Raw genomic sequence first — 27,358 nt, 5'->3', positions numbered from 1 at the left:
TTAAAATAGGAAACATAATTTGAACAAACTAAAAAATGTCTTAAAGACCTCACTTAAACAAATCAGGAAGTTTAGACTCAACTGGAACGTGGGTCACTGGAGATTACATATATAGTTGTAGTCAAATTCATTATTTCATTGCCCAGAGCAAGCTGCAAATTCCATAATTATCTTCAAAGAAGGTAGATATTTAGTCCTACCATGAGCCTTGAAAGGATGAAAAGGCGAATACTTCTGAACAGCTCAATTAACATGCTCTCCCTAGAGAAGCTCTGTGTAATGCAATGAATGATGTTGATATAGTAACCAACTATATTTGAGTCTATAACATTGCCCTATGTTGACCAAGGGCATGAAGACAAAGTACAATCTGGTAAAAATGGATCTACAAGTGGCCAAGAAAATTCAGTTCTAATACATATCTCTTTGTCTACCTCAATTCAAGAATATGTCTGATTTTCTAAAGGAATAGATAAAACTCAGTCACTCCTCAATATTTTCTCTCAACAAAGGTTTTACAAGAATGAAGTAATAGTGAGTTTGAATTTATACTCCTTAAGAAATGATGTTAATAACAATATAGTCTAAATTTACATAACCTTTACAGAATGCCAGGTACTGTGATTTACATATATGATCTCATTTTTATCCAGTTAACAAGTCTATAAGTTAATCATTATTATCATCTCCAAATTATATTTGAAGAAACTGAAACTTAAATTAATTTGCCCAAGGTCACTTAGTCTGAAAATGGCAGAGCTGGTGTTTAAATCTGTGTCCATCTGACTCCAAGGCTTAACTAATACACTACTATGCTTCAGGAATGCAGTTCCTGAAGTTCACATGCACGTGCTTTAAACTATTGGTCAAGTGGGAGTTAGATCCACTCTTCTAGTGAATAGGAGGGGAGAATACCTTGAGAAGTCTCCCAAATTCCGACTGGAATTGTCTTGGGATGTACCTGCAGAGATGGCTGAAATACTTTTACAGCAATTTTTGGAGGAAGGTCAGGGTCTTGAAATTCTCTGCCATTGGTAGAATATTCACCATGAATATAGCTGTGATATTTTTAAAATAAACACAAGAGCCGTGGTCCAAAAAGTAGAAAAAATATTTATAGAATAATACATGTAAAATATTGTCCTAATAAAGGTGTGTTCCAATAAATAAAAAACATTCTATGGAGAGCAGCCAAGATGGCACAATAAAATGACCCTGAACTCAGCTCCTCTCACAAGCACACCAAATCACAATGATCTGCAGAACAACCATCAGTGAAAAAGACTAGAACTTACCAGAAAAGATCTTCTACAGCTAAAGACATAAAGAAGGAACCACAATGCGACTGATAGGAAGGGTGAACATGCAATATAATCAAATACCCTATCTCCTGGATGGGTGAACCACCAACTGGAGAATAATTATATTGCAGTAGTTTTCCCACAGGAGCAAGAGTTCTGAGCCCCACATCAGACTACCCAGTCAAGGGGTCTGGCACTGGGAAGATGAGCCCCCAGAGTATTTGGCTTTGAAGGCCAGTGGGGATTAATTGCAGGAGCCCCACAGGACTGTGTAAAAATAAAGACTTCACTCTTAAAGGGAACACACAATATCTCATGCACAACAGGACTCAGGGGAAAAGGAGTAATCTGATAGGCTCCTGAGCCAGACCTACCTGCTGGTCTTGGAGAGTCTCCTGGGGAAGTGGGGTAGGGAGGGAAGCTTTGTCTCACTCTGGGTACATAGACACTGGTGGCAGACATATTGAGGAGCAAGCTTGGCTCATTAGCTCGAAGACCTGGCCCCACCCAACAGCCTGCAGGCTCCAGAGCTGGGATGCCTCAGGCCAAACAACTAACTGGGCAGGGACACAGCCCCACCTATCAGCAGATAGGCTGCCTAAAGACCAAGGAGCCCAGAACTTCTTCTGCACCTGCCCCTGGACACCACCCAGTCCGCCAGAGGGTCTTGGCTGGTGGGTAGACCCAGCGCTACATACCAGTGAACAGGCACCAGCCCCTCCCGCTAGGAAGCTGGACCAAGCCTCTAGACCAGGCTTATCCACCAGGGGACAGACACCAGCAACAAGAAAACTGCAATCCCACAACACAGTTCAGACCCTACCCTGGGACCAGCTGGACCCTGGCCAATCCCACTAGCAAACCTGCACAACCTTCAGGACACCCCAGATCCCATACCCAACTGTGTCAGGGGCCAACATCTCCATCCCAGCAATGATCTGAAATGAGCTCTGGGATCCCTGGGCCCTGAAGCCAGACTCCAGGAACCAGCTCTGCCTACCAATAGACCAGAAGTAGCCCAGGATCTAGCTATACCTGCCAGGAGGTGGGCAACAGCCCCAGAGTCTTCAGGACCCTGATTCTGCCTATCAGTGAGCTACCACTAGCTCCAGGGACCCCTAGAATTCCACAACCAGCCATCTTGTGAACAGGCCTTGCTAAAGAGCATCCAGCAGCATCCCAGCAAGGCAGGTCCTGGCAACCAACCAGACTAGGGGCCTGCCAGACCACCCACATAGTTATCCCATCACAACAGAAGGACCCATGTCACCCTCTTAGGTTGAATCCTTAGAGCATATAGCTTGGGTGACAAGAGGGTAGTGCACTGCTGGGATACATAGGATGCCTCCTACAGAAGGCCTCTTCTGCAAGGTCAAGAAACATAACCTACCACATACATAAAAATACAAATAGCAACTTAGACAAAATGAGGCAGCATAGGAATATGATTCAGATGAAGGAAAAAAAAACCCCAGAAGAAGAACTAAGTGAAGTGAAGATAGGCAATCTACCTGAGAAGGAGTTCAGTATAATGATCATAAAGATGATCAAAGAACTTGGGAGGAGAATGGATGCAGAGAGCAAGAAGTTAGAAGTTTTTAACCAAGAGTTAGAAAATATAAAGAACAACCAAACAGAGATGAAGAATACAATAACTGAAATGAAAAACACACTAGAAGGAATAATAGTAGACTAAATGATTTAGAAGAAAGGATCAGTGAGCTGGAAGACAGAGTAGTGGAAATCATTGCTGCTGAAGAGAAAAAAGACAAAAGAATGAAAACAAATGAGGACAGCTTAAGAGACCTATGGAACAACATCAGGTGCACTAATATTTACATTATAGGGGTCTGAGAAGGAGAAGAGAGAGAGAACAGGCCAGAGAAAATATTTGAAGAGGTAATAGCTGAAAATCTCCCTAACCTTGGAAAGGAAATAGTCACCCAAATCCAGGAAGCCCAAAGCGCCCCATACAGGATTAACCCAAAGAGGAACACACCAAGACACATTGTAACCAAAATGAAAAAAAAAAATTAAAGATAAAGAGAGAATACTAAAAGCAACAAGGGAAAACCAACAAATAATATACAAGGCAATCTCCATAAGGTTATCACCTAATTTTTCAGCAGAAACTCTGCAGGCCAGAAGGGAGTAGCACAATATATTTAAAGTGATGAAAGGGAAAACCTATGACCAAGAATACTCTATACAGCAAAGCTCTCATTCAGATTCTTTTTTTATTAATTTATTTTATTTTATTTATTTATTGGCTGTGTTGGGTCTTTGTTGCTGCGCATGGGTTTTCTCTCCTTGGGGCGAGCCGGGGCTACTCTTCATTGCATTGCATGGGCTTCTGATTGTGGTGGCTTCTCTTGTTGTGGAGCATGGACTCTAGGGGTGCAGGCTTCCATAGCTGTGGCGCACGGGCTCAGTAGTTGTGGCTCGTGGGCTCTAGAGCTCAGGCTCAGTAGTTGTGGTGCATGGGCTTAGTTGCTCCATGGCATGTGGGATCTTCCTGGACCAGGGCTGGAACCCATGTCCCCTGAATTGGCAGGCAGATTCTTAACCACTGCACCACCAGGGAAGGCCCTCTCATTCAGATTTGATGGAGAAATCAAAAGATTTACTGACAAGCAAAAGTTAAAAGAATTCAGCACCACCAAACCAATTTTACAACAAATGTTAAAGGAAATTCTCTAGTTAAAAAAGAAAAGGCATCAAATAGAAACAAGAAAATTACAAAACATAAAAGCTTACCAGTAAAAGCAAACATACAGTAAAGATAGGAAATTATCTACAAAGAAAGCTAATAGGGAGGATAAAAGGCAAAAGTAGTAAAATCATCTGTATCCACAATAAGCAGTTAAGGGATACACAAAACAATGACATGTAAAATACGGTAATAAAAACAAATTGTGAGGAGAGGAGAGTACAAGTGCAAGGTATTTAAAATGTATTGGAAATTAAGAGATCAGCAACTTAGAATGATCACGTATATATATAGACTGCTATACCAGAGCCTCAAGGTAAGTGCCAACCAAAATCTATAATAGATGTACACACAAAAAAGAAAGAGAAATCCAAACAAAACACTAAAGATAGTCATCAAACCAGAAAACAAGAGAAGAAGAAAGGGAAAAAAGACCTTGAAAAGTTCCAAAACAATTAACAAAATGGCAATAAGAAAATACATATGGATAATTTCTTTAAATGTAAATGGATAAATGATCCAACCAGAAGACACAGACTGGCTGAATGGATACAAAAACAAGACTTATATATTTGCTACCTACAGGAGACTCACTTCAGATCTAGAGACATACAGACTGAAAGTGAGGGGATGCAAAAAGGCATTCCACACAAATGGAAATCAAAAGAAAGCTGGAGTAGCAATACTTAAATCAGACAAAGCACACTTTGAAGACTGTTACAAGAGACAAAGAAGGATGTTACCTAAGGATGAAGGGATCAGTCCAAGAAGAAGATATAACAACTATAAATCTATATGCACCCAACATAGGAGCACCTCAATATATAAGGCAAATATTAACAGACATAAAAGGACAAATTTACAGCAACACAATAATAACGGGGGACTTTAACACCCACTTACCTCAGTGGACAGATCATCCAGACAGAAGATCAATAAGGAAACACAGGCCTTAAATATCACATTACACCAAATGGACTAAAGAATATTTATAGAGCAATGCACCCCAAAACAGCTGAATACATATACTTTTCAAGTTCACATGGAGCATTCTCCAGGATAGATTACATGCTAGGCCACAAAAAGCCTTGGTAAATTTAAGAAAATTGAAATCATATCAAGCATCTTTTCCAACCATAATGCTTTGAGGCTAGAAATCAACTACAAGAAAAAAACTGCAAAAAGCACATGTGGAGACTAAAAAATATGCTACTAAACAATCAATGGATCACTGAAGAAATCTAAATCAAAAAATACCTAGAGACAAATTAAAATGAAAACATGATGATCTAAAACCTATGGAACACAGCAGAAGCAGTTCTAAGAGAGAAGGTTATAGCAATACAATCTTACATCAGGAAACAATAAAAATCTCAAATAAACAACCTAACCTTACACCTAAAGCAACTAGAGAAAAAGAGCAAGCAAAGCTCAAAGTTTCATAGAAGGAAAGAGAGCATAAAGATCAGAGCAGAAATAAATGAAATAGAGACAAAAAATAATAGAGAAGATGAATGAAACTAAAAGCTGGTTCTTTTCAAAGGTAAATAAAATTGATAAAACTTTAGTCAGACTCATCAAGAAAAAAAGGGAGAGGGCCCAAATCAATGAAATTTGAAATGAAAAAGGAGAAGTTACAACTGACACCACAGAAATACAAAGGATTACAAGAGACTACTACAAGCAACTATATGCCAATAAAATGGACAACACGGAAGAAATGGACAAATTCTTAGAAAGGTACAACCTCCTAAAACTGAACCAGGAAGAAATAGAAAATATTACTAGACTAATTACCAGTTCTAAAATTGAATTAGTAATTTTAAAACTCCCAAAAGCAAAAGTCCAACACCAGATGGCTTCACAAGCGAATTCTATCAAACACTTGAAGAGTTAATACACATTCTTCTGAAACTATTTCAAAAAATGGAGAGGAAGGAACACTTCTGAACTCATTCTGTGAGGCCACCATCACCCTGATACCAAAATCAGACAAAGATACCACAAAAAAAGAAAATTACAGGCCAATGTCACTGATGAACATAGATGCAAAAATCTTCAGTGGAATACTAGCAGACTGAATCCAACACTACATTAAAAGGATAATACTCCATTATCAAGTGGGATTTATCCCAGGGATGCAAGGACTTTTCAATATCTACAAATCAATCAATGTGAAACACCACATTAACAAACTGAAGAATAAAAACATATGATCATCTCAATAGATGCAAAAAAAGCTTTTGATAAAATTCAACATCCGTTTATGATAAAAACTCTCCAGAAAGTGGGTATAGAAGGAACATACCTCAACATAATAAACGCCATATATGACAAACTCACAACTAACATTATACTCAGTGGTGAACAGCTGAAAGCATTTCCTCTAACATCAGGAACAAAGTGAGGATGTTCACTTTCACCACTTTTATTCAACATAGTATTGGAAGTCCTAGCCATAACAATCAGAGAAGGAAAAGGAATAAAAGGAATCCAAATTAGAAAAGAAAAAGTAGAACTGGCACTGTTTCCAGATGACATGATACTACACATAGAAAATCCTAAAGATGCTATCAGAAAACTGCTAGAGCTCATCAATGAATGTGGTAACGTTGCAGGATACAAAATTAATAGACAGAAATCTGTTGCATTTCTATACACTAACAAAGAAATATCCAAAAGAGAAATTAAAGAAACAATCTCACTTACCATCACATCAAAAAGAATGAAATACCTAAGAATAAACCTACCTATGGAGGCAAAAGACATGTACTCTGAAAACTGTACAATGCTGATGAAAGAAATTGAAGACCACACAAACAGATGAAAGGTACACCATGTTCTTGGATTGGAAGAATCAATGTTAAAATGACCAAGCTACCCAAGGCAGTCTACACATTCAGTACAATCCCTATCAAATTACCAATGGCATTTTTCACAGAACTAGAACAAAATAGTTTTTAATTTGTATGGAAACACAAGAGACCCCGAATAGCCAAAGCAATCTTGAGAACAAAAGACGGAGCTGGAGAAATCAGGCTCCCTGACTTCAGACTATACTACAAAGCTACAGTAATCAAGACAGTATGGTACAGGCACAAAAACAGAAAGATAGATCAATGGAACAGGATAGAAAGCCCAGAGATAAATTCACCACATATGGTCACCTTATCTTTGATAAAGGAGGCAGGAATGTACAGTGGAGAAAGGACAGCCTCTTCAATAAGTGGTGCTGGGAAAACTGGACAGGTACATGTAAAAGTATGAGATCAGATCACTCCCTAACACCATACACAAAAATAAGCTCAAAATGGATTAAAGACCTAAATGTAAGGCCAGACACTATCAAACTCTTAGAGGAAAACATAGGCAGAACACTCTATGACATAAATCACAGCAAGATCCTTTTTGACCCACCTCCTAGAGAAATGGAAATAAAAACAAAAATAAACAAATGGGACCTAATAAAACTTCAAAGCTTTGGACAGAAAGGAAACCATAAACAAGACCAAAAGACAACCCTCAGAATGGGAGAAACTATTTGCAAATGAAGCAACTGACAAAGGATTAATCTCCAAAATTTATAAGCAGCTCATGCAGCTCAATAACAAAAAAACAAACAACCCAATCCAAAAATGGGCAGAAGACCTAAATAGACATTTCTCCAAAGAAGATATACAGATTGCCAACAAACACATGAAAGAATGCTCAACATCATTAATCGTCAGAGAAATACAAATCAAAACTACAATGAGATATCATCTCACACCAGTCAGAATGGCCATCATCAAAAAATCTAGAAACAATAAATGCTGGAGAGGGTGTGGAGAAAAGGGAACACTCTTGCACTGCTGGTGGGATTGTGAATTGGTACAGCCACTATGGAGCGCAGTATGGAGGATCCTTTAAAAACTACAAATAGAACTACCATATGACCCAGCAATCCCACTACTGGGCATATACCCTGAGAAAACTATAATTCAAAAAGAGTCATGTAGCAAAATGTTCATTGCAGGTCTATTTACAATAGCCAAGAGATGGAAATAACCTAAGTGTCCATCATCGGATGACTGGATAAAGAAGATATGCACATATATACAATGGAATATTACTCAGCCATAAAAAGAAACGAAATTGAGCTATTTGTAATGAGGTGGATGGACCTAGAGTCTGTCATACAGAGTGAAGTATGTCAGAAAGAGAAAGACAAATACCATATGCTAACATATATATGGAATTTAAGGGAAAAAAATGTCATGAAGAACCTAGGGGTAAGACAGGAAGAAAGACACAGACCTACTAGAGAATGGACTTGTGGATATGGGGAGGGGGGAGGGTAAGCTGTGGCAAAGTGAAAGAGTGGCATGGACATATATACACTACCAAACGTAAAATAGATAGCTAGTGGGAAGCAGCTGCATAGCACAGGGAGGTCAGCTCGGTGCTTTGTGAACACCTAGAGGGGTGGGATAGGGAGGGTGGGAGGGAGGGAGACGCAAGAGAGAAGAGATATGGGAACATATCTATATGTATAAGTGATTCACTTTGTTATAAAGCAGAAACTAACACACCATTGTAAAGCAATTATACTCCAATAAAGATGTGAGAAAAATAAATAAAAAGTATAGTGACAACTTCAAATGCTGGTGAGTACGTAGAAAAATTATATCACATCACTGGTGGGAAAATAAAATGGTTTAGCCACTCAGAAAAAACAAACAAACAAACAAACAAGAACATAAATATTTACAAATGTTATATCCTCTTGTTGAAATGACTCCTTTATCCTATAATGACCTTCTTTATTTCTTATTAGAGTCTTTGCCTTAAAGTCTATTTTCCCTGATAAGAGTGTAGGTATCCAAGTTTCTTTTTGTTTCCATTTGCATGGAATATCTATTTCCATGCCTTCACTTTATCTATGTGTTTCCTTACATGTGAAGTGAATCTCTTGTAGGCAGTGTATATATTGGTCTTGGTTTTTTTGTTTTGTTTTGTTTTGTTTTTAATCCATTTAGCCACTCTGTGTCTTTTGATTGGGGAACTTAGTCCATTTACATTTAAAGTAATTATTGATATGTATGTACTCTTTACCATTTTGTTAATTGTTTTCTGGCTGCTTTTAAATTCCTTTATTCCTTTCTTCTTCTCTTGCTCTCCTCATTTGTGACTTGGTGATAATTTTTAGTGGCATGCTTAGATTCCTTTCTCTTTATCTTTTATGTATCTACTATAATGTTTTGCTTTGTGATTACCATGAGGCTTACATAAAATAACATATCTATAACAGTCTATTTTAAGTTGACAAGTTAAGTTCAAACACATTCTAAAGCTCTACATTTTTACTCCTCCCGCTTGTTTTTGATGTCACAGTTTCTTTTTATCTTGCATATTCATTAACAAGTTATAGTAGTTGTAGTTATTTTTACTACTTTTGTCTTTTAACCTTTGTACTAGAATTATAAGTGATTAGCTCATCACCTTTATAACATTAGATTTTTCTGAATTTTACTATATGTTTACCTTTACCAGTGAGATTTGTACTTTCATATGTTTTTCTATTTCTGATTAGCACTTTCATTTCAGCTTAAAGAAGTCCCTTCAGCCTTTCCTGGAAGGCCAGTTTAGTGGTCATAAATTCCTTCGCCTTTTGCTTGTCTGGAAAACTATTTGAAAACTATTTACCTCTCCTTCAATTCTGTAGGACAACTTGGCTGAGTAGAGAATTCTTGGTTAGTAGGTTTTGTTTGTTTGTTTTGTTTTGTTTTCAGCACTTTGAATATATTGTGCCACTTCCTTCTGGCCTGCAAAGTTTCTGCTGAAAAACCTGCTGATAGTCTTATGGAGGGTTCCTTTCCACATAACAAGTTGTTTTTCTGTTGCTGCTTTTAAGATTCTCTCCTTGTCTTTAAGTTATGACAGTTTAATTATAATGTGTCTTGGTGTGGGTCTCTTTGGCTCATATTATTTGGAACTCTCTAGGCTCCCTAGATCTGAATGTCTATTTCCTTCCCCAGGTTAAGGAAGTTTTCAGCTATTATTTCTTCAAATAAATGTTCTGCCCCTTTCTCTCTCTCTTCTCCTTCTAGGACCCCTATAATGCAAATGTTGGTCTGTTTAATGTCCCACAAGTCGCTGAAGCTATCTTCACTTTTTAAATTTTTTTTCTTTTTACTTCTTTGATTGGATGAATTCCATTGCCCTGTGTTTGAGTTTGCTAATTCCTTTTTCTGGCTTCGTCTAGCCTGCTGTTGATCCCCTGTAATGTAGTTTTCAGTGCAGGTATTCTTCAGCTCTGTGATTTCTGTTTGGTACTTTCTTGTATTTTCTATTTCTGTTGAAGCTATCATTGTGTTCATGCATTGTTCTCCTGACCTCAGTGAGCATCTTTTTTTTTTAATTTAATTTTTTAACTAATTAACATATTTTCTGTTTCTGTAGTTTATTGATATATAATATTATATATGGCCTGCATGAAGTTTAATTTTGCTAAGATATATGAGTTATTCGCATCTCAGAAAGACTATTAGAATAAAAACTACAAAAGTGGATAAAGGTAACCATACTTACTTGCATAAGTGTCTCCCTTTTAAGAGATTTAATATCCCTAAAATGAAAAGGGGGTAATTATGAAAATGAAATTTTCCCAGCGTCAGTGTAGTAAGACTGGAATATTTTGTCACTAGTGAAATTTCTAAAGACTTAATAAGAACAGTTGAGACATACTTTCTCATAGTTTTATCAAGTAGAGTCAATATTGGTGTTCCCGGTGACCTTCCCTAGCATTCAGAGATGCTGAGAACAGAGGAGATATAAAAACTATAATCAGGGACAAAATTGATATTTTTACCTAAAACAAATCAACAGATTAGAGGAATGCAGGGGGATAAAAGCTAGTAAATTCAGTGATTTTAAGATTACTTATTACTCTTATCATATCAGGGTGGGGTTTTTCCTTTACGTATGATTTTTTTCTTTGACTCTTTTACTTCTAAACTTTCTTTGCTTTGTGTTTTTCATTAATCTCTTACTTTTTATGTCTATTGCTGTTACTCCAAGCCTAGAATCTTTGCCTGATATTAATCTGTTGACAGTAATTTTACAACAAAGTTCAAGCAATCTTCTAAGGCTTTTATTGTGGGTATGGTAGACAGGTAGATGTCCTTTTGTCATTAGTAACATATCTGTTCATAACGACTGGAAGTTAAGTAATAGCACCTAAATATGTATTTAAGAATGATTCAAAATTGAGCATGTTTTATTTTTAATCATTCCTCCCCAAAGGAATATTTTTATCCATTTCTTACTTATCTTTTCAGTGTTTCTTTATACAAATGAAGGAAAATACAATAGATATTTGATTCTTCTTATTCTTGCCCTTTTACACTGAATGTAGTATATTGTATACATTGTATACATTCTTTCCCGTTTACACTGAGTAGTATATTTTATATATTGTATACATTCAATCAAGTAATATGCTCTCTTCACTGTTCTGCAACTTGCTTTCCTCACTTTAATAGATGACCTGTTGATATCTTCACATCTGTATGGAGATCTTGCTCATTTTTTTTTTTTTTTACAGCTTATAGTATTCCATCAAATAGGAGTGCCATAGTTTTTTCAACCAGTACCTGACTGCTAAATGCACAGGTTGTTTATAATCTCTAAATTTTACATATTATGCTATAATCATTAAACCCGTACCTGTATTTTTTGTGCTTATGTAGAAGATTGTGTAGAATATATTCTCAGGAGAGGGATTGCTGAGTCAAAGAAAAATGTCTGTATTATTGGTAGATAAGGTCAGATTCTTCTCCATAATGGGTTGTATGCTTTTGAGCAAGTTTTAAAGTAGAGAAATTATATGGTTCATTACCTTTCTTGCCCATTCTAACTCCCAACTTAATCTAACTTTGGTTCCACTCAAAATTTTAGAATACAGATTCCTTGCTAACCAGTTCTTTAATCTCTGCCAGAGATAAATGCCTACTTGCCTCCAGTATTTCAAGCTAGTATCTAATATCTTTTAATGGGTAATGTCAAAAATCAATTCAAGTGGCTTTCTTCAACTCTTCTAGCCTTGTCATCAACATCACAATCTGTAGATCTGATTTGTCTACCTGGTAACTGGTAATAATTGTCAGTGCCAGAATCTAGTACAAACTTCTCAGCTTACCTGTTTTCTCTGCTCTACATTAAGATATCCTTAATAATTAGCATATGCTTTTAGGCTGACTGACATGGCTGATTAAATCATATAGTTCTCCTTTAAGACAAGACTCCCTGGGTAGCCTCATGCATATTTGCACTGGTTGCACTGAAAAATTACCAAGTCTTTCCTTATCTGGGTATGTTTCAGTATATGGAAAAGGTAGACTCTAGCATGCAGAGACCTAAGCCTCCTATTGCATTTAACTAGAGGGTCATGGAAAGAGCTCTGAAATCAGAAGCAAAAGACCTAGGTCTGCATTCTCTTCCTGTACTGTTTTTTTTTTTAATTACAGCTTTATTGATGTAGTTCATATACCATACAATTCACCCATTTAAAGAATACAGTTCAGTGGTTTTTATTAGATTCACAGATGTGAACAACTATCACCTTAGAGCAAGACTTACTCTTAGAAAAAGTCATAGAGTTTCCTTAACTTTAGTTTTCTAATCTATAAATTGTGGGAAATGTTACTTAGCTCATAAAATGGTTTGTGAGGATGATGTGAAATACTGTACATGAATGAATTTGAAAACTCTAAAGCCCTGTTAGGTAAAATGAGATGGAATATTCATTTCCTCTGACTGGGGCAAGCTATAACAATATCCTAACCGTCTCTCATACATTTTTACCTCTCTGCATGTTTAAGGTGCATTGCTAGGAAAAAGAAGGGGTATCATGCCTTTTGTGAAGAAAGAAAGAATTTAAGAAAATATTTTATTTTCTGTTTTAGATATAGACTTCAATATGACAAAAATTTTTAAGAATCCAGAAGGATATACAATGCCTGCATCCAAGGAAGAATCAAGATTATCAGGACTACCAACAAAGGTTTGGAGTATAATAATTATAAAAAGTGTCCTTCTTTAATTTCCAATATAATTAATTGAACAGGTTTCACATGGACAGTGTTGGTTATTATGCTCTTGATATATATTTTAGAAAAAAATTAATAATCAGAAGAGATTTATTGGAGAGGTTAATCTTAATATTAAAGTCATATTTATTTCTGAAACTATCCTCATCTCTAAGGAAAACGAATAGCGCTTATCTTTTCCTCATACTTCGGGCACTGCTTCTCCTTGGGTTGACATACAGACATGGCTCTGATCTCAATAAGCATCAAAGTGCAGAGAAAACTTCAATGGCATTTTCAACAGTGGTTGACCTGTCCCCACCCCTTAAACCATGGTCCCAGAATAAATGACCATATATAGGTACTGTCAATCTTAAGTCTTGAATACTTGCTTTCTCCACATTTTTGAAGGTGCCTCCCAAACAGAGAACCTATGGATTTGCCACCTTGTGTTGCTTTAGCCAAGATTTGATGAGACCGTTGGCTTGAACTTCTGAATTTGATCTCTTAACTTGTTAGCCAATTGGGTTTTAAATCTGTTGCAGTCTTTTTTGTTAAAATTTTGTCTGAATTATCTAGTCAGGTCTGACCGTTATTTTAAATTTTAAATTATGCCTATACAGAAACCACTTTCTGAAAGTCAGTATTCATATATTTCCTGGTCTTTAATAATCCAGGTATATAGAATCTCTTCCAACCTTCACAGTGCTGCCAAGGATGTCCATACTTAGGATAGAAATTGGCGACTCTAGGAGTCCATTTGGGGTAGATGGCAATATTGCACCATCTTGGCTGCAGGGGGTGGGAGGCAGGGGAGTGCATTCTATTATTTTCCTTGATTGCTAAATTTAGAAATCAAGGAAATGTAATAGAAATTGTATATATGATCTTCAGCAAGCACTAAGAATGGTCTTTAATAGTTTGTTTACAAGTTGAAGAAATATGGACAGATGGATTTGTAACTGACAATAACTTCTCAGATATCACTGTTAAAAGATAGAAAGCAAATTGCAGATATGTCTTTGGTAGTATACCGTATTGCTGCATCATTGGCCCTGTCTCATGCACAGTATTTTATCAACAACTTTGATAAAAATATGGTTGCCATTTTTCATTAGCCATGTAGAAGTCATAAAACCTGGAAGAATTATGAATATAGTGGAACACCAAAAGTTTACAACAGGCTGGGGTAACAGGCCTGATCTTAGAAGATAAACTGTTACTGTGGAAAAAGTATAGAGGTCCAGAATTACAACTGCATAAGTACAGGTTAATAAAGCCTTGCCTTGGAGGCCTCTGAAAAGATTTGGGAATCGCTTTTAACAGTAAGCTCTGTATATGTCAAAAGTAGAACGTTGTTGACCCCAAAATCTACTGTATTCATGGGCTGTTTAAACATGTGGAATCTACTCTGTGCTGATTAGACAATAATTGTGTATTACGTTCATTCTGGAGCCCTGCTTTCAATCTGCTCTCGCCTGATTGAACTACGCTTAAAAATAAATCATAGTTTCTCATAGAGGAAGAAGGATCTGTGTACTGTGGTTTTCTTAGTTTAAAAACTGGTAACTGCAGAAAAAGAACAGGAATGTCTGTTTCTAAAACTTCAGTAAGATAGAGTTTCTATCTTATAATACACCAGGCAAAAGCCAGGAAAATGCTTGGTGCGGTTTTGCATGCAAGTTTTAAGATCAGGCTAGGTATAACCTGATGTGAATTGTCATGGGAGACTATGGTGAAGTAAATGATTTACATCACAGAAAAAACAGCTGATATTGACATCATTTTCACCATCAAAGAACTGCTTTTGATTACAATATTACCACTATTTGAAATAATTTTGGAGCAGCTATGAATGAATACAATGAAAAATTGACCATAAGCAAACAAAACACAAGAGAATTTTACATATCAGTAAAAACAAATGAGAATAAAATCTTACTTCCCCACAAGAAGTGCAATCAACAATAAATCTCTCATCTAGGTGTTATAAAAATTGAGGAAAGACTTAACATATGAGTAGTTGCTATACTTGCATCCCACAAGAAGTCAATAGTAGAATATTGAAGCAATTATAATTATGGTGATGGTTTCCTTGACATAGAATTCGTGGTCAAAGTTTCTTTCATCAGCACTGTGATGGGCTTCTAGCCTCTTTGTTCTGATGAGAAGTCACCTTGCTAACCTTATTGGGGTTCTCTTATATGTTGTTTTTCTCTTGCTGCTTTTGAGATTTTTCTTTTTGTCTTCGTCTTTCAACACTTTGACTATGACGCATCTAGATGTGAATTTATCCTACTTGGAGGTAAGCTTCTTGGATGTGTTTTTCATAAAACTTGGAAAGTTTCAGTCATTATTTCTTCATATTTTTTCCTGCCCCTTTTTCTGGGGCTCTGCTCATTCTCTTCTCTTTCTGTTCTTCAGATAGAATGATCTCTATTGGCCTGTCTTCATGCTAAAAGACTAGCAGAGCCCTACGGCACATACTCATAGTCTCATACTTTAGTAAATTACTTTAATTAAGATGCCTTGCAGAATTTCCCTTTATTTGTTTTAATATACCAGATAATAGTTGTATTTATGGTTATAATGCAGTTATATTTTATTTACAGTTCTTTAAAAATACACAAAAGTAATAATTGATTCATTTTTTTTTCCTACCCCTTACAGTCCCATTATAGCAGTAGTGGCCCAGAGTTTAAGCGTGTTCTCTTCAATTTTGGAGGTCAGAGTCCACTGATTTTATATTATCTTAGGATGCATGAGCTAGCTGGTATTTCCAAAGCCTCTAGACAAGTCAAGATTAAACTCACTGAAATATTGAAAGAACCATATCCTTTTTTAAGCTTTGCTTTAATATGATGTTTCCAAAATATTCAAAACTTTTAACTTTTTTTAATGTCTCAGTTAAGAAAAAAATTTTAATGCATTTTGTAACTAATGCTTTACTTAGCATTTAATTACATTCAAAACTTTTCATAGCATGTTTGGCTAAAAGTATTTTCTCTTTTAGTTCTAAGGCTGTGATTTTACATGTAAGAAAAATAAAACAAACATAAAACCCAGGAACTTAAAAAACCAATATATTTAGCTCTTTAGTAAAAGACTATTTTTACAACTTTACTGTTCAGTGTTCAGTTTCAAACATTTGTCAGAACTATGGGTCATGGACTTCTAGCTTTCTCCAGAAGAAAGTTTCAAATGTGCCTTAGCTATGTAATCATTTGTTCTAATGAAAATTTATTAGAAAGCTTATTGTATAAAATATAATATAAATGAAATTGGAGCTCTTTGGTTGTAGCAGGGGTATCTGTTTACATTCTTGTGCCCCCCTCTGCATAACCCATCCTGGCCCAGGTCTCACTAGGGACTTGGATGAACCCCAAGAGATCCAGTACAGTGGTCTCCAAACTGGGGTATACACAGCTCTGGGTGGAAAATAAATAAATAAATAAATAAATAAATAAATATATATATATATATATATATATATATTTATTTCTATCTTTAAAAAAAATTGCACTTTACTAATATTTAGTAGACAGGTACCCTCACTCAGTTGATATTTCAGTCTGCACTCTGTTGAGGGATAGTAATAGCATGTTTGCTCTTGTGTTGTCTGAGTTTCACAACATATTGCTGTTTTCTTTGGGTGGTTAAGAGGATTTATAGATTATATCATTTGGTTTAACTAAATTGACACTTACTAGTGGACCAATGCTTTAAAAGTTTTCTGAAAAGAAATATTACTCAGCCATAAAAAAGAACAAAATAATGCCATTTGCAGCCACATGGATGGATCTAGAGATTGTCGTATTGAGTGAAGTAAGTCAGAGAAAGACAAATATCATATGATATTGCTTATATGTGGAATCTAAAAAAATGGTACAGATGAACTTTTTTACAAAACAGAAATAGAGTCACAGATATAGAAAAGAAACTTATAGTTACCAAGGGGAAAAGGCGGGTAGGATAAATTGGGAGATTGGGATTGACATATACACACTACTATATATAAAATAGATAACTGATAAGAACCTACTGTATAGCACAGGGAACTCTATATGGGAAAAGAATCTAAAAGAGAGTGGGTATCTGTATATGTATAACTGATTCACTTTGCTGTGGAGCAGAAACTAACACAACATTGTAAATCAACTATACTCCAATAAAAATTAATTTAAAAAATAAAAAGCATTTGTTCAAAAAGAAGAACAATGTGGTATATATACACAATGGAATACTACTCAGCCATAACAAAGAATGAAATAATGCCATCTGCAACAACATGGATGAACCTAGAGATTATCATACTAAGTGTAGTAAGCCAGACAGAGAAAGACAAATATCATATGATATCACTTACCTGTGGAATCTGAAAAATGATACAAATGAACTAATTTACACAACAGAAATAGACTCACAGACATAGAAAACAAACTTATGGTTACCAAAGGGGAAAAGTGGGGGGTCATGAACTAGGAGTTTGGGATTAACATATACACACTTCTATATATAAAATAGTAAACAACAAGGACATACTGTATAGCACAGGGAACTATACTCAATATTTTGTAATAACCTATAATGGAAAAGAATCTAAAAAAGAATACATATGTGTGTGTTTGTGTGCGTGTGTGTATGTGTGTGTGTTTGTATCTGAATCACTTTGCTGTACACCTAAAACTAACACAATATTGTAAATCAACTATATTTCAATAAAAATTTTTTTAAAAAGGAAAAAAGAAATAGTCTCCTGAAAAGAAACTTTGGATTGATGATAATATTTATAATGCAAGAATAATTTTTTAAAAAAAACACAGAATGATATCTCCTCTATTCCTTGAAGGAGCTCTTTTTCAGCTACACTAAGAGAGAAAATTAGTGGTGATCTAATCAGTTCTGCCAAGATGTAGGCCAAAAAAAATAAAAATTTTCAAAAATATCAATTGAAATATGGACATACATCATTATTATAAACAGTGAACCTAGCCCTAAGTGTATGTTATACTTTTCAATATTAGCAAATGATAGTATGATGCCAGTTTAATTTGCAAGGCATTTGTGAACCAACTGTCTAGACATCAATATAAATCTCTATAATTTGAGGATAAAAGGTTTGGTGTACCAAAAATAAATGTAGTGTTAAATTTTATTTTTTTTAATATTTTATTTCATCTCACTGTTTTCTATCCATAGACTGCATATCTTTTATAATATGCATAATATATAAATACAGATTGATATGTATATAATTTATAAATTTAAAATTATATCTATGAGGGAGTGTGCTCACATAGCTTTTACTCATGGGATACATGATCCGGGAAGTGTGGAGAACACTGCCCTAGCAGATTCTCAAAATTCTTCCCAGGACACTTCTCCCATATTTCAGTCAAGACAACCTCCAGAGTCTCACTGACCACAGGCACATGGAATTAACTTGGATGGCTCTGGAACACAAGGAGAAAGCAAACTACAGAGCTAAATCAGTCTGTTTTGAGAATTGTAACTTAAGGATTTTCATCAACCTTGGATTATTCAAACAAATGGTTAAATACAAAATTTTTAGATGTCTAGAAGTGAAATTTGAAAGCTATGAAAACCATTCATAATAGATTACTTTTATTTTTAACTAATTTTTATTGTGATTATAAAAATATCAGTCTTTGTGTTTGTATTTCTGATGGGCATGGATTTGTCCAACAACAATACAAGGATTCATAACACCAGTTCACTGAGAATGTGGGAAGAGTATGAGTATATGTGGGGGTGGGGAAAGGAGGAAATGGATATCTAGAGCATGAAACCTTTTAGGAGAGTGTTTCATTCCATAAAGATCGGAAAGAAATCACCACTTAGAAAATAATGGGTCTGGACAAAACTATAATTCAAAAAGGTAAATGCACTATTATGTTCATAGCAACAGTATTCACAATAGCCAAGACGTGGAAACAACCTAGGTGTCCATCGACAGATGAATAGATAAAGAAGATGTGGCACATATATACAATGGAATGCTACTCAGCCATAAAAAGAATGAAATAATGCCATTTGCAGCAAGTTAGATGGACCTAGAGATTATCATACTAAGTGAAGTAAGCAGAAAGAGAAAGACAAATACCATATGATATCACTTATATGTGGAATCTAAAATAGAACACAAGTGAACTTATGTATGAAACAGGAACAGACTCACAGACATAGAGAACAGACCTGCGGTTGCTGGGGGTGGGAAGGTGGTGGTGCTGGAGGGAGGGATGGATTGGGAGTTCGGGATTCACAGATGTAAACTATCTATTATATATAGTATGGATAAACAACAACGTGCTGCTGTATAGCACAGGGAACTATATTCAATATGCTGTGATTAAACCATAATGGAAAATAATATGAAAAATAATGTGTATATTTGTATAACTGAATCACTTTGCTGTGCAGCACAAATTAACACAACATTGTACATCAACTACACTTCAATAAAATAAATTTAAAAAAAGAAAGTAATGGGGCTTTCCATGATGCTTTCTGAGCTTGTAAAATGTAATGCCCGCTGATAAGAAAAAATATTCCTAGATCTAATGATGAACAAAGTGATAATGATGCCTCACATTCATCAGCACTTTACAGTTTTTCAAAACATTTTTTGAATCTTCCTATGTATCATTGCAAGAAATGACAAGACTCCTGGGGCAGTGGACAGAGCAGGCACCCATCACAGCCACTTTACAGATGAGGGAACCAAAGCTCAAAGAGGGTAAGTAGCTTACCCAGGTGATTCATGCAGCAGAGCTGGCAACAGAGTCTACCATTCCCTGAGCCATGCATACTTTTCTGACATGACGATCCAGGCTAGAATTCTCCTTGAGCGTGATACTAGTGGTTGGTGGCAGAGCCCGGTAATGTTTTCTCCAAGACCTTTTTTCTAAAATATTTTTTCTTTTTTTTAATTTATTTTTTATTGAAGTATAGTTGATTTACAATGTTGTGTTAATTCGAAGAACTTGATAGCTGCTAATGAAATTTGTGTCCAGAGTTCCCATAATTATCTATGATGACTGTATGATCACTGAGTTTATCTCTTTCTCACTGAAATTTTACATTGAAGCTATTCAGAATATAGAACATTTTTATTAGTTTTTCTCAAGGCTTACTGGAGTCCTCTGGCTTTCCTGAAGTGGAAAAATAACACTTTTTAGCTAATGCATCTATGCAGAGTGAAGGAGTAGGAGAAAGTAGAGAAAGTGGAGGAGTTAAATAACAAAAAAGACAAATATAATTCATCATATTTGGGCTTGGCAAACTCTAAAATGGTCCCCAATGATCCCCACCTTCTGGTTCATGCCCTTGTGTGATTCCCTCCCATTGGGTATGGGCTGAACCTATAACTTGCTTCTAACAAATAGGATATGGCAAACATAATGGAATGTCACTTCTGAGATTCAGCTACAAAAAGACTGACATCAGTCCTGCTCGACTTTCTCTTCCGTTGTGGAGCACAGGCTCCGGACGCGCAGGCTCAGCAGCCATGGCTCACGGGCCCAGCCGCTGTGCGGCATGTGGGATTGTTCAGGACCCGGGCACGAACACGCATCCCCTGTATCGGCAGGCAGACTCTCAACCACTGAGCCACCAGGGAAGCCCTGACAGGACTTTTAACGTACACTTATAAGGAAAATAATGAACTTTTTTTTTACTAGATAATGTACATTAAATCATTATTAGTAGAAAATTTGAATTTTTAAATGAATAGTCTTTGAATTTCTTTTTTAAAAACTTGATTACTTAGTACTAGAGTTATAAGTAAAACTAAACAGAAAAACTGACTTCTAGGACCCAGAGCTGAATGTGTAGTATGTTTTTAAACTGGGAAGAATCTTGTGCAAAATATATTTGGAGCTCCTAATTTTCCCATCTTACATTGCCTGCATTTTTGTAAACTACCTCAACTCCTTTATGTATTGAGAGTAAACTACCAAATAACCAAAAGTCTAATAATTATTTTACATGTTTCACAAATTATTTATTTAAAAAAAAGAAAAAAAGGAAGACTCAGGAACAAAATGTTTGGTCTTATTAAAAAGTAAAGTTTATAGGCTGTATCTGTATTTCTAACTTGAGTTTAGAATGTTCGTTCACATTTTTTTTTTTTTGCAGTTTGGGAAAAATCTGAACTTAAGGCTGTGTCACAATGAGGCTATTGTGTTACTGTAAACACATGCTCCCACCATCACACATATATACAGACTTTTTAACATGTAAAAACTGTCCAGAGTCAGATAATTCAACTCTACAATTAAAAATAATATGGGATATATCAACATTTATCCCAGCATAAAAATAAAAGCTATATGAAGAAACCATCTGTTGTGAATTATGTGTGATGTGGGAGAAGCAAATAGTCAACGAGGAAAAACGGAAAAGAAAGAAACCCTGAGACTCATATAAGGTCACCAGCTCTGTATAACACTCCGTCTTCACACAGAATCTAGTGGGAAACTCTTTAGAGCCATGTGCAACTTCCTTTCACTTTTATTTATAAAAAGATTTCCAATAATCTTTGCAACACATGCATATATAGATTTTTTCTCACTAATATGTGAATAACAACTTGTGAGTTGTTAATAAAAGTTACTATGAATGGTATTTTTCATTTCAAGTCAGTTACATTTCAAGTTAGTTAACATATACTAAGGATTTGGTAATCAGATTTTTAAAAGGATACATTAGCTTAAAGACAAATGTCTGAAAAAACTTCTAATCCAGAACCATTTTATCTAGTGTTTTTTCCGGTAAAGACAGGATAAAATACTTTTTTCCCTCAATCCTAAAACTCTCAGGATGAAATGAATAGGAAAGCCTACACTGCCAGAAAGTTTGTTCCATTATTTATGAGATTGTACCCCCCAAAATCTAGCCCTCACTTTCCTCAGCTTCAAAAATAGGGATATGGACATTATAATATCATCTGTTAATGAGACCTTTCAGATAATAGAAACCAGATGTTAGCTTCCTGGAGCGGGAGGTCTTTTTTAAAATACTTTTTGTTGAAAACACCCAGCCCTAAAAACCCTGTGGCAACACAGACTCCCTCTACCAAAACACGAGGGAGGACTGATATTTCCTCTAGTTGTCTGCAAAGAGGTAAAACAGGCTGGGGAGCAGAGGAGAATGAAGAGGGGAGATGAGGAAGTAGAGAGGAAACCTAAAAACCTTAGTTGCATGGAAGAGGCCCCTTCAGCAGTAGAGGGAAAAAATTTAATTTGAGCCCAGATTTGAGCCTGTATTCTCCATGTGTATCAAGCAGATGGATTGGGCTATATAAGTTTTAAGTCTTTTTGAATCCTGAGATTTGTGATTCTGTTGGAGGAATTTGACTTACACCATTGGTGGTTGAATTGGTAAATAGCTCAAATTTTCACTGAAATGACAGCCTTCTCATTTTGTCAGGTCACTGTAGAACCATGATCTTCTGAGGCTACAGTAAGAAAAAGAATGCATAGGCACCATTTTTCCCATTCACAACTGTCAGTTCCCCTAAAGGACCACCAGAATAACCTGTTGACCAAGAAAAGCTAAGTTTAATAGACTTATTGTAGTAAAAGAGAACAACAATTTAACAGAGCTTTAGTAGTGTCTCAAAATGGATAAATTCAGGAATGACATTTGTAGGGTTTTAGGACCTAAGTTGGATGATTTTGAGGCAGGTTGTGCAAGGTGAGAAACTGCTTGGGATTGGGCAGAGTTTAATATTATAATTTTGGACTACTGGGCCCAGTGAAGCAAGGGACTTGAAGTAAGCTTTGATGTGCAAGCTATTTTAGCTGGTTCAAAGTCTTATCTTTCAGGAAAAAGCATTTTCTGGAGCAAGCTGTAGGTTATTTTTGCTTATTCTCAGTGTTGTTAAACACAGGGACAGAAAAAAGTATGCATGGCCCCCCATTTTTTAACACAGGGACAGGAGTGACATCAGCATCATGGCTGAATAAGATATCATGTCGCCCCTCAATGACAACAATTTGGCATACATCCACGGACAAAAATGCCCTTATAGGAGTTGTGGGATCCAGTACCATTTGCTAAGGGATCTGAGAGGAGGGTCACCCACGTGTGCATCGTGTAATAGGCATGCAGATTTCTGTCCTAGCTGTGGAACTTGTAGTGGCCTATGAACCAACTCTAGCGCCTCTCAACCACAGTCCAAGAACCCCTGGAAAACACTGTCATAGGCAGCCACCTATAGATGAGAGAGGCCTTGTGGAAGTCCAGGCTTCCAGAAGAGAAATTTCAGCACACCACTGAAACAAAAAAATACAAGTGTAGATGCATAGGAACGGATAACAGGAACAGTTTAACTTCACCTCTCACCCAAGGCAGCACAGCTTAGGTCCAAGAGAGATCTTCTCAGCCCGTGATTTCTTGTGTGGGGGAAAGTGAGAGCGAATTAGGGACCACCTGGCTTCCCAAGCAGTGTGGTTGCTGCCAAAGAGGCTTGTTTCTCTCTTCCCCATTCAGAGTACTGAATGATGAGCTTCATGACTTAGGGGTTGGAAAGAGGCTGGGAGAATTGTAGATAGAACGCTCAGAGGGCATTAAAGGGATGCAGATTCTACTAACCATGTCACAGACTCTACCAAGAAGCCTGCCCATGAGCCCCTGAGGACACGTCACCCATAGATATCCCCAGCTAGCCCATAGACACCCCCAGTGCTCCATGAACCCCACCCACATACATTCTCACCCTGTCATCAGCTCCCTGTGCACACTCCCAATAGCAACAGCAAAAGCAAGCTTTGGCAGACAGCTAGTGAGTATACACAGAAAGTCTGTGCCAGCCCAAATCTGTGGGCCAGAGAGAGACCACAAACTTGAACTTATATGCCACCTTTGGGAAAGCAAAAGGAAGGCTGTCAGCACTTGGCCTGGTGTGTTAACAGGGTAGAGAGATGACATAAAAGCTTTAAAATTCTGCCACTAAAGGGAGCAAGAAGTGTAAAACAGATGTATCCATAGAAGGTCTGAAAAGCCTCAGAATCCCTAGCAGAAGGTATTTATCTCCCAAAGGAAGTTAGCAAAAACTAGAGGAGGTGACTGCTATTTCAAATGTGAAGACAGCAACGTAAAACTTCAAAGAACATAAAAAATGTAAGGAAACATGACACCACCAATAGATCACAATGATTCTCCAGTAATTGATCCCAAAGATATGGAGATCTCAATTTACCTGATAAAGAATTCAAAAGAACTGTTTTAATGAAACTCAGTGAACTACAAAAAAGCACAGAAAGATAATTCAATGGAATCAGGAAACAGTGAAAATCATGAACAAAATGAGAAGTTTAACAAAGATATAAAGATTATAAAAAAGAACCAAACAGAAATTCTGGAGCTGAAGAATACAGTGAATGAGATGGAAAAAAAAAAAAATGTGATGGAGAGCATCAATAGCAGAATGGGTCAAGCAAAGAAAGAATCTGTGAGTTAGAAGACAGGAACTTTAAAATTACCCAGTCAGAGGAGAACAAAGAAGAAGAAATTGAAAAAAGTGAAGAAACCTTACTTGATCTGTGGGATCCCATTAAAAGAAATAATCTACAAATTATTCGAGTTCCAAAAGAAAAGAGGAAGAATGGAGCACAGATCTTAATTAATAATGGCTGAGAACTTCTCAAATCTGGGGACATGTTTAGATATCCAAGTTCATGACGCCCATAGGTCACCAAACAAATTCAACTTAAAGAAATCTTTGCCAAAGCACATCATAATAAAACTGTCAAAAACAAAGGGAGAATCTCCATTTTTAGTCTGCTTCCCCAAAAACCCAACCCAAGGTAGTGTATTTGTTATGAGTATTATTTAACAAAGGGACAACAATGTTGGTTTCACTTCTCACAATCCACTGATTTCTCACTACTTTTCTTGTGGATCCCTGATAGTCAACTAAATGGAAGCAGAGAAGAAAATGTACGGGAATTACATTTTTTAAAAATTCAACATTGTACTGTGGATCTCACTTGCCACCATGAAATGGGGCTACCTGCTCCAAGAGTTTGGGCAGAATTGGCCAGATGGCTTCCCACATCTTTTAGAGTTCATGATCTAGAAGCAGGAGGGCTAAGTACTGAATTAGACTAACAATCCCATATCTAGTGGTTATTTTTGTGTTTAGGAGACATTTAAAACTCTAAATTTTGTATTCATTTAGAACCACTCATTGTGGCTCTAAGTAAATACACTGTGCCTATGTAGTTCTTGTTTCTCCACTCTGTGAGTTCAAACAGATGCAAAGAAGGCTAACAAAAAATGATCTACACAATGGATAGTTTCTAAGTAAGAGGCAGGAGAGCCTACAAAAAAGAGCCATTCTTTTTTATGGCTGAGTAGTATTCCATTGTGTGTGTGTGTGTGTGTGTGTGTGTACATGCGTGCATGCCACATCTCCTTTACCCATTCATCTGTTGATGGACACTTAGGTTGCTTCCATATCTTGGCCATTGTAAATAATGCTATGAACATTGGGGTGCTTGTATCTTTTTGAATTAGGTTGTTTGTTTATTTAGGACATATACCCAAGAGTGGAATTGCTGGGTCATATGGTAGCTGTATGTTTAGTTTTTTCAGAAAACTCCATACTATTTTCCACAGTGGCTGCACCAATTTACATTCTCACCAACTGTGTGCGAGGGTTCCCTTTTCTCCACATCCTCACCAACATTTGTTATTTCTGTTCTTTTTGATGATAGCCAATCTGACAGGTGTCGGGATATCTCATTGTGGTTTTGGTTTGCATTTTCCTGCTGATTAGTGATGTTGAGCATCTTTTCATGTGCCTTTTGGCCATCTGTATTTCCTTTTGGGAAAAATGTCTATTCAGTTCTTCTGCCCATTTTTTAATTAGCTTGTTTTTTCGATGTTGAGTTTTATGAGCTGTTCATATATGTTGGATATTAACCCCTTATCGGTCATTTGAAAATATTTTCAACCATTCAGTAGGTTGTCTTTTTGTTTTGTCAGTAGTTTCCTTTTCTGTACAAAAGCTTTTAAGTTGAATTAGGTCCCATTTTTAAATTTTTGCTTTTATTTCCTTTGCTTTTGGAGACAGATCCAAAAAAAATATTGCTACAATTTATGTCAAAGGGTGTTCTTCCTGTTTTCCTTTAGAAGTTTTATGGTTTCTGGTCTTACATTTAGGTCTTTAATCCATTTCGAGTTTATTTTTGTATATGGTGTTAGAAAATGTTCTAATTTTATTCTTTTACTTGTAGCTGTTCAGTTTTCCCAGCACCACTTATTGAAGAGACTGTCTTTTCTCCATTGTATATTCTTGCCTCCTTTATCATAGATTAATTGACTGTAGGTGTGTGGATTTCTGGGCTCTCTATTCTGTGCCATTGGTCTATGTGTCTGTTTTTGTGCCAGTACCATGCTGTTTTGATTACTGTAGCTTTGTAGTATTGTCTGAAGTCAGGGAGCATGATTCTCAAGGTTGTTTTGGCTATTCGGGGTCTTTGTGTTTCCATACAAATTTTAAAATTATTTGTTCATGTTCTGTGAAGTATCCTCTCAGGATTTTTGTAAGGATTGCTTTGAATCTGTAGATTGCATTGGGTAGTATGGTCATTTTAATGATATTAATTCTTCCAATACAAGAACACAGTATATCTTTCCATCTGTTTTATTCATCTTCAATTTTTTTCATCAGTGTCTATGGTTTTCTTAATACAGGTCTTTTAATTCCTTAGGTAGGTTTATTCCTAGGTATTTTATTCTTTTTGATGCACTGGTAAATGGAATTATTTCCTTAATTTCTCTTTCTTATAGTTGTTGTTAGTATATACAAATGCAGCAGGTTTCTGTATGTTAATTTTGTATTCTGCAACTTTACTGAATTCATTGATGAGCTATAGTAGTTTTCTGGTGGCTTTGTTAGGATATTCTCTATAGTATCATGTCATCTGCAAAGAGTGACAGCTTTACTTCTTCCTTGCCAGTTTGGATTCCTTTCTTTTTCTATTTTTTGTCTGATTGCTGTGGCTATCCAATACTTATGCTATGTTGAATAAAAGTGGTGAGATTGGGCATCCTTGTCTTGTTCCTGCTCTTAGAGGAAATGCTTTCAGTTTTTCACCATTGAGTATGATGTTAGCTGTGGGTTTGTCATATATGGCCTTTATTATGTTGTGATAGGCTCCCTCTGTGCCCACTTTCTGGGGAGTTTTTATCATGAATGGATGTTGGATTTTGTCAAAAGCTTTTTCTGCATCTATTGAGATGATCAT

At 36.2% G+C, this 27,358-nt stretch overlaps 1 protein-coding gene across 4 annotated transcripts in view; it reads left to right on the top strand.

Annotated features, from left to right (window-relative positions):
• The window catches only part of FAM227B (family with sequence similarity 227 member B), a 254,377-nt gene that overhangs the window by 183,533 nt on the left and 43,486 nt on the right, over positions 1 to 27,358 (top strand). For 2 of the 4 annotated variants that reach the window (XR_012330098.1, XM_073800961.1), the window contains exon 11: positions 12,957 to 13,054. Coding sequence is in view for 3 of the 4 variants with exons in the window: in XM_073800961.1 (XP_073657062.1) it covers positions 12,957 to 13,054 (98 nt within the window). In the remaining variant the exon portion in view is untranslated. Of the gene's footprint in view, positions 1 to 12,956; positions 13,055 to 15,749; positions 15,911 to 21,236; positions 21,435 to 27,358 lie in introns of those variants that run through there. The other 2 variants (XM_073800959.1, XM_073800960.1) reach the window with 2 other exon arrangements.

This window comes from Tursiops truncatus, chromosome 2, assembly GCF_011762595.2.
Source record: "Tursiops truncatus isolate mTurTru1 chromosome 2, mTurTru1.mat.Y, whole genome shotgun sequence".
Taxonomy (NCBI): Eukaryota; Metazoa; Chordata; class Mammalia; order Artiodactyla; family Delphinidae; genus Tursiops; species Tursiops truncatus.
This window is presented reverse-complemented; position numbering and strand designations above follow the sequence as displayed.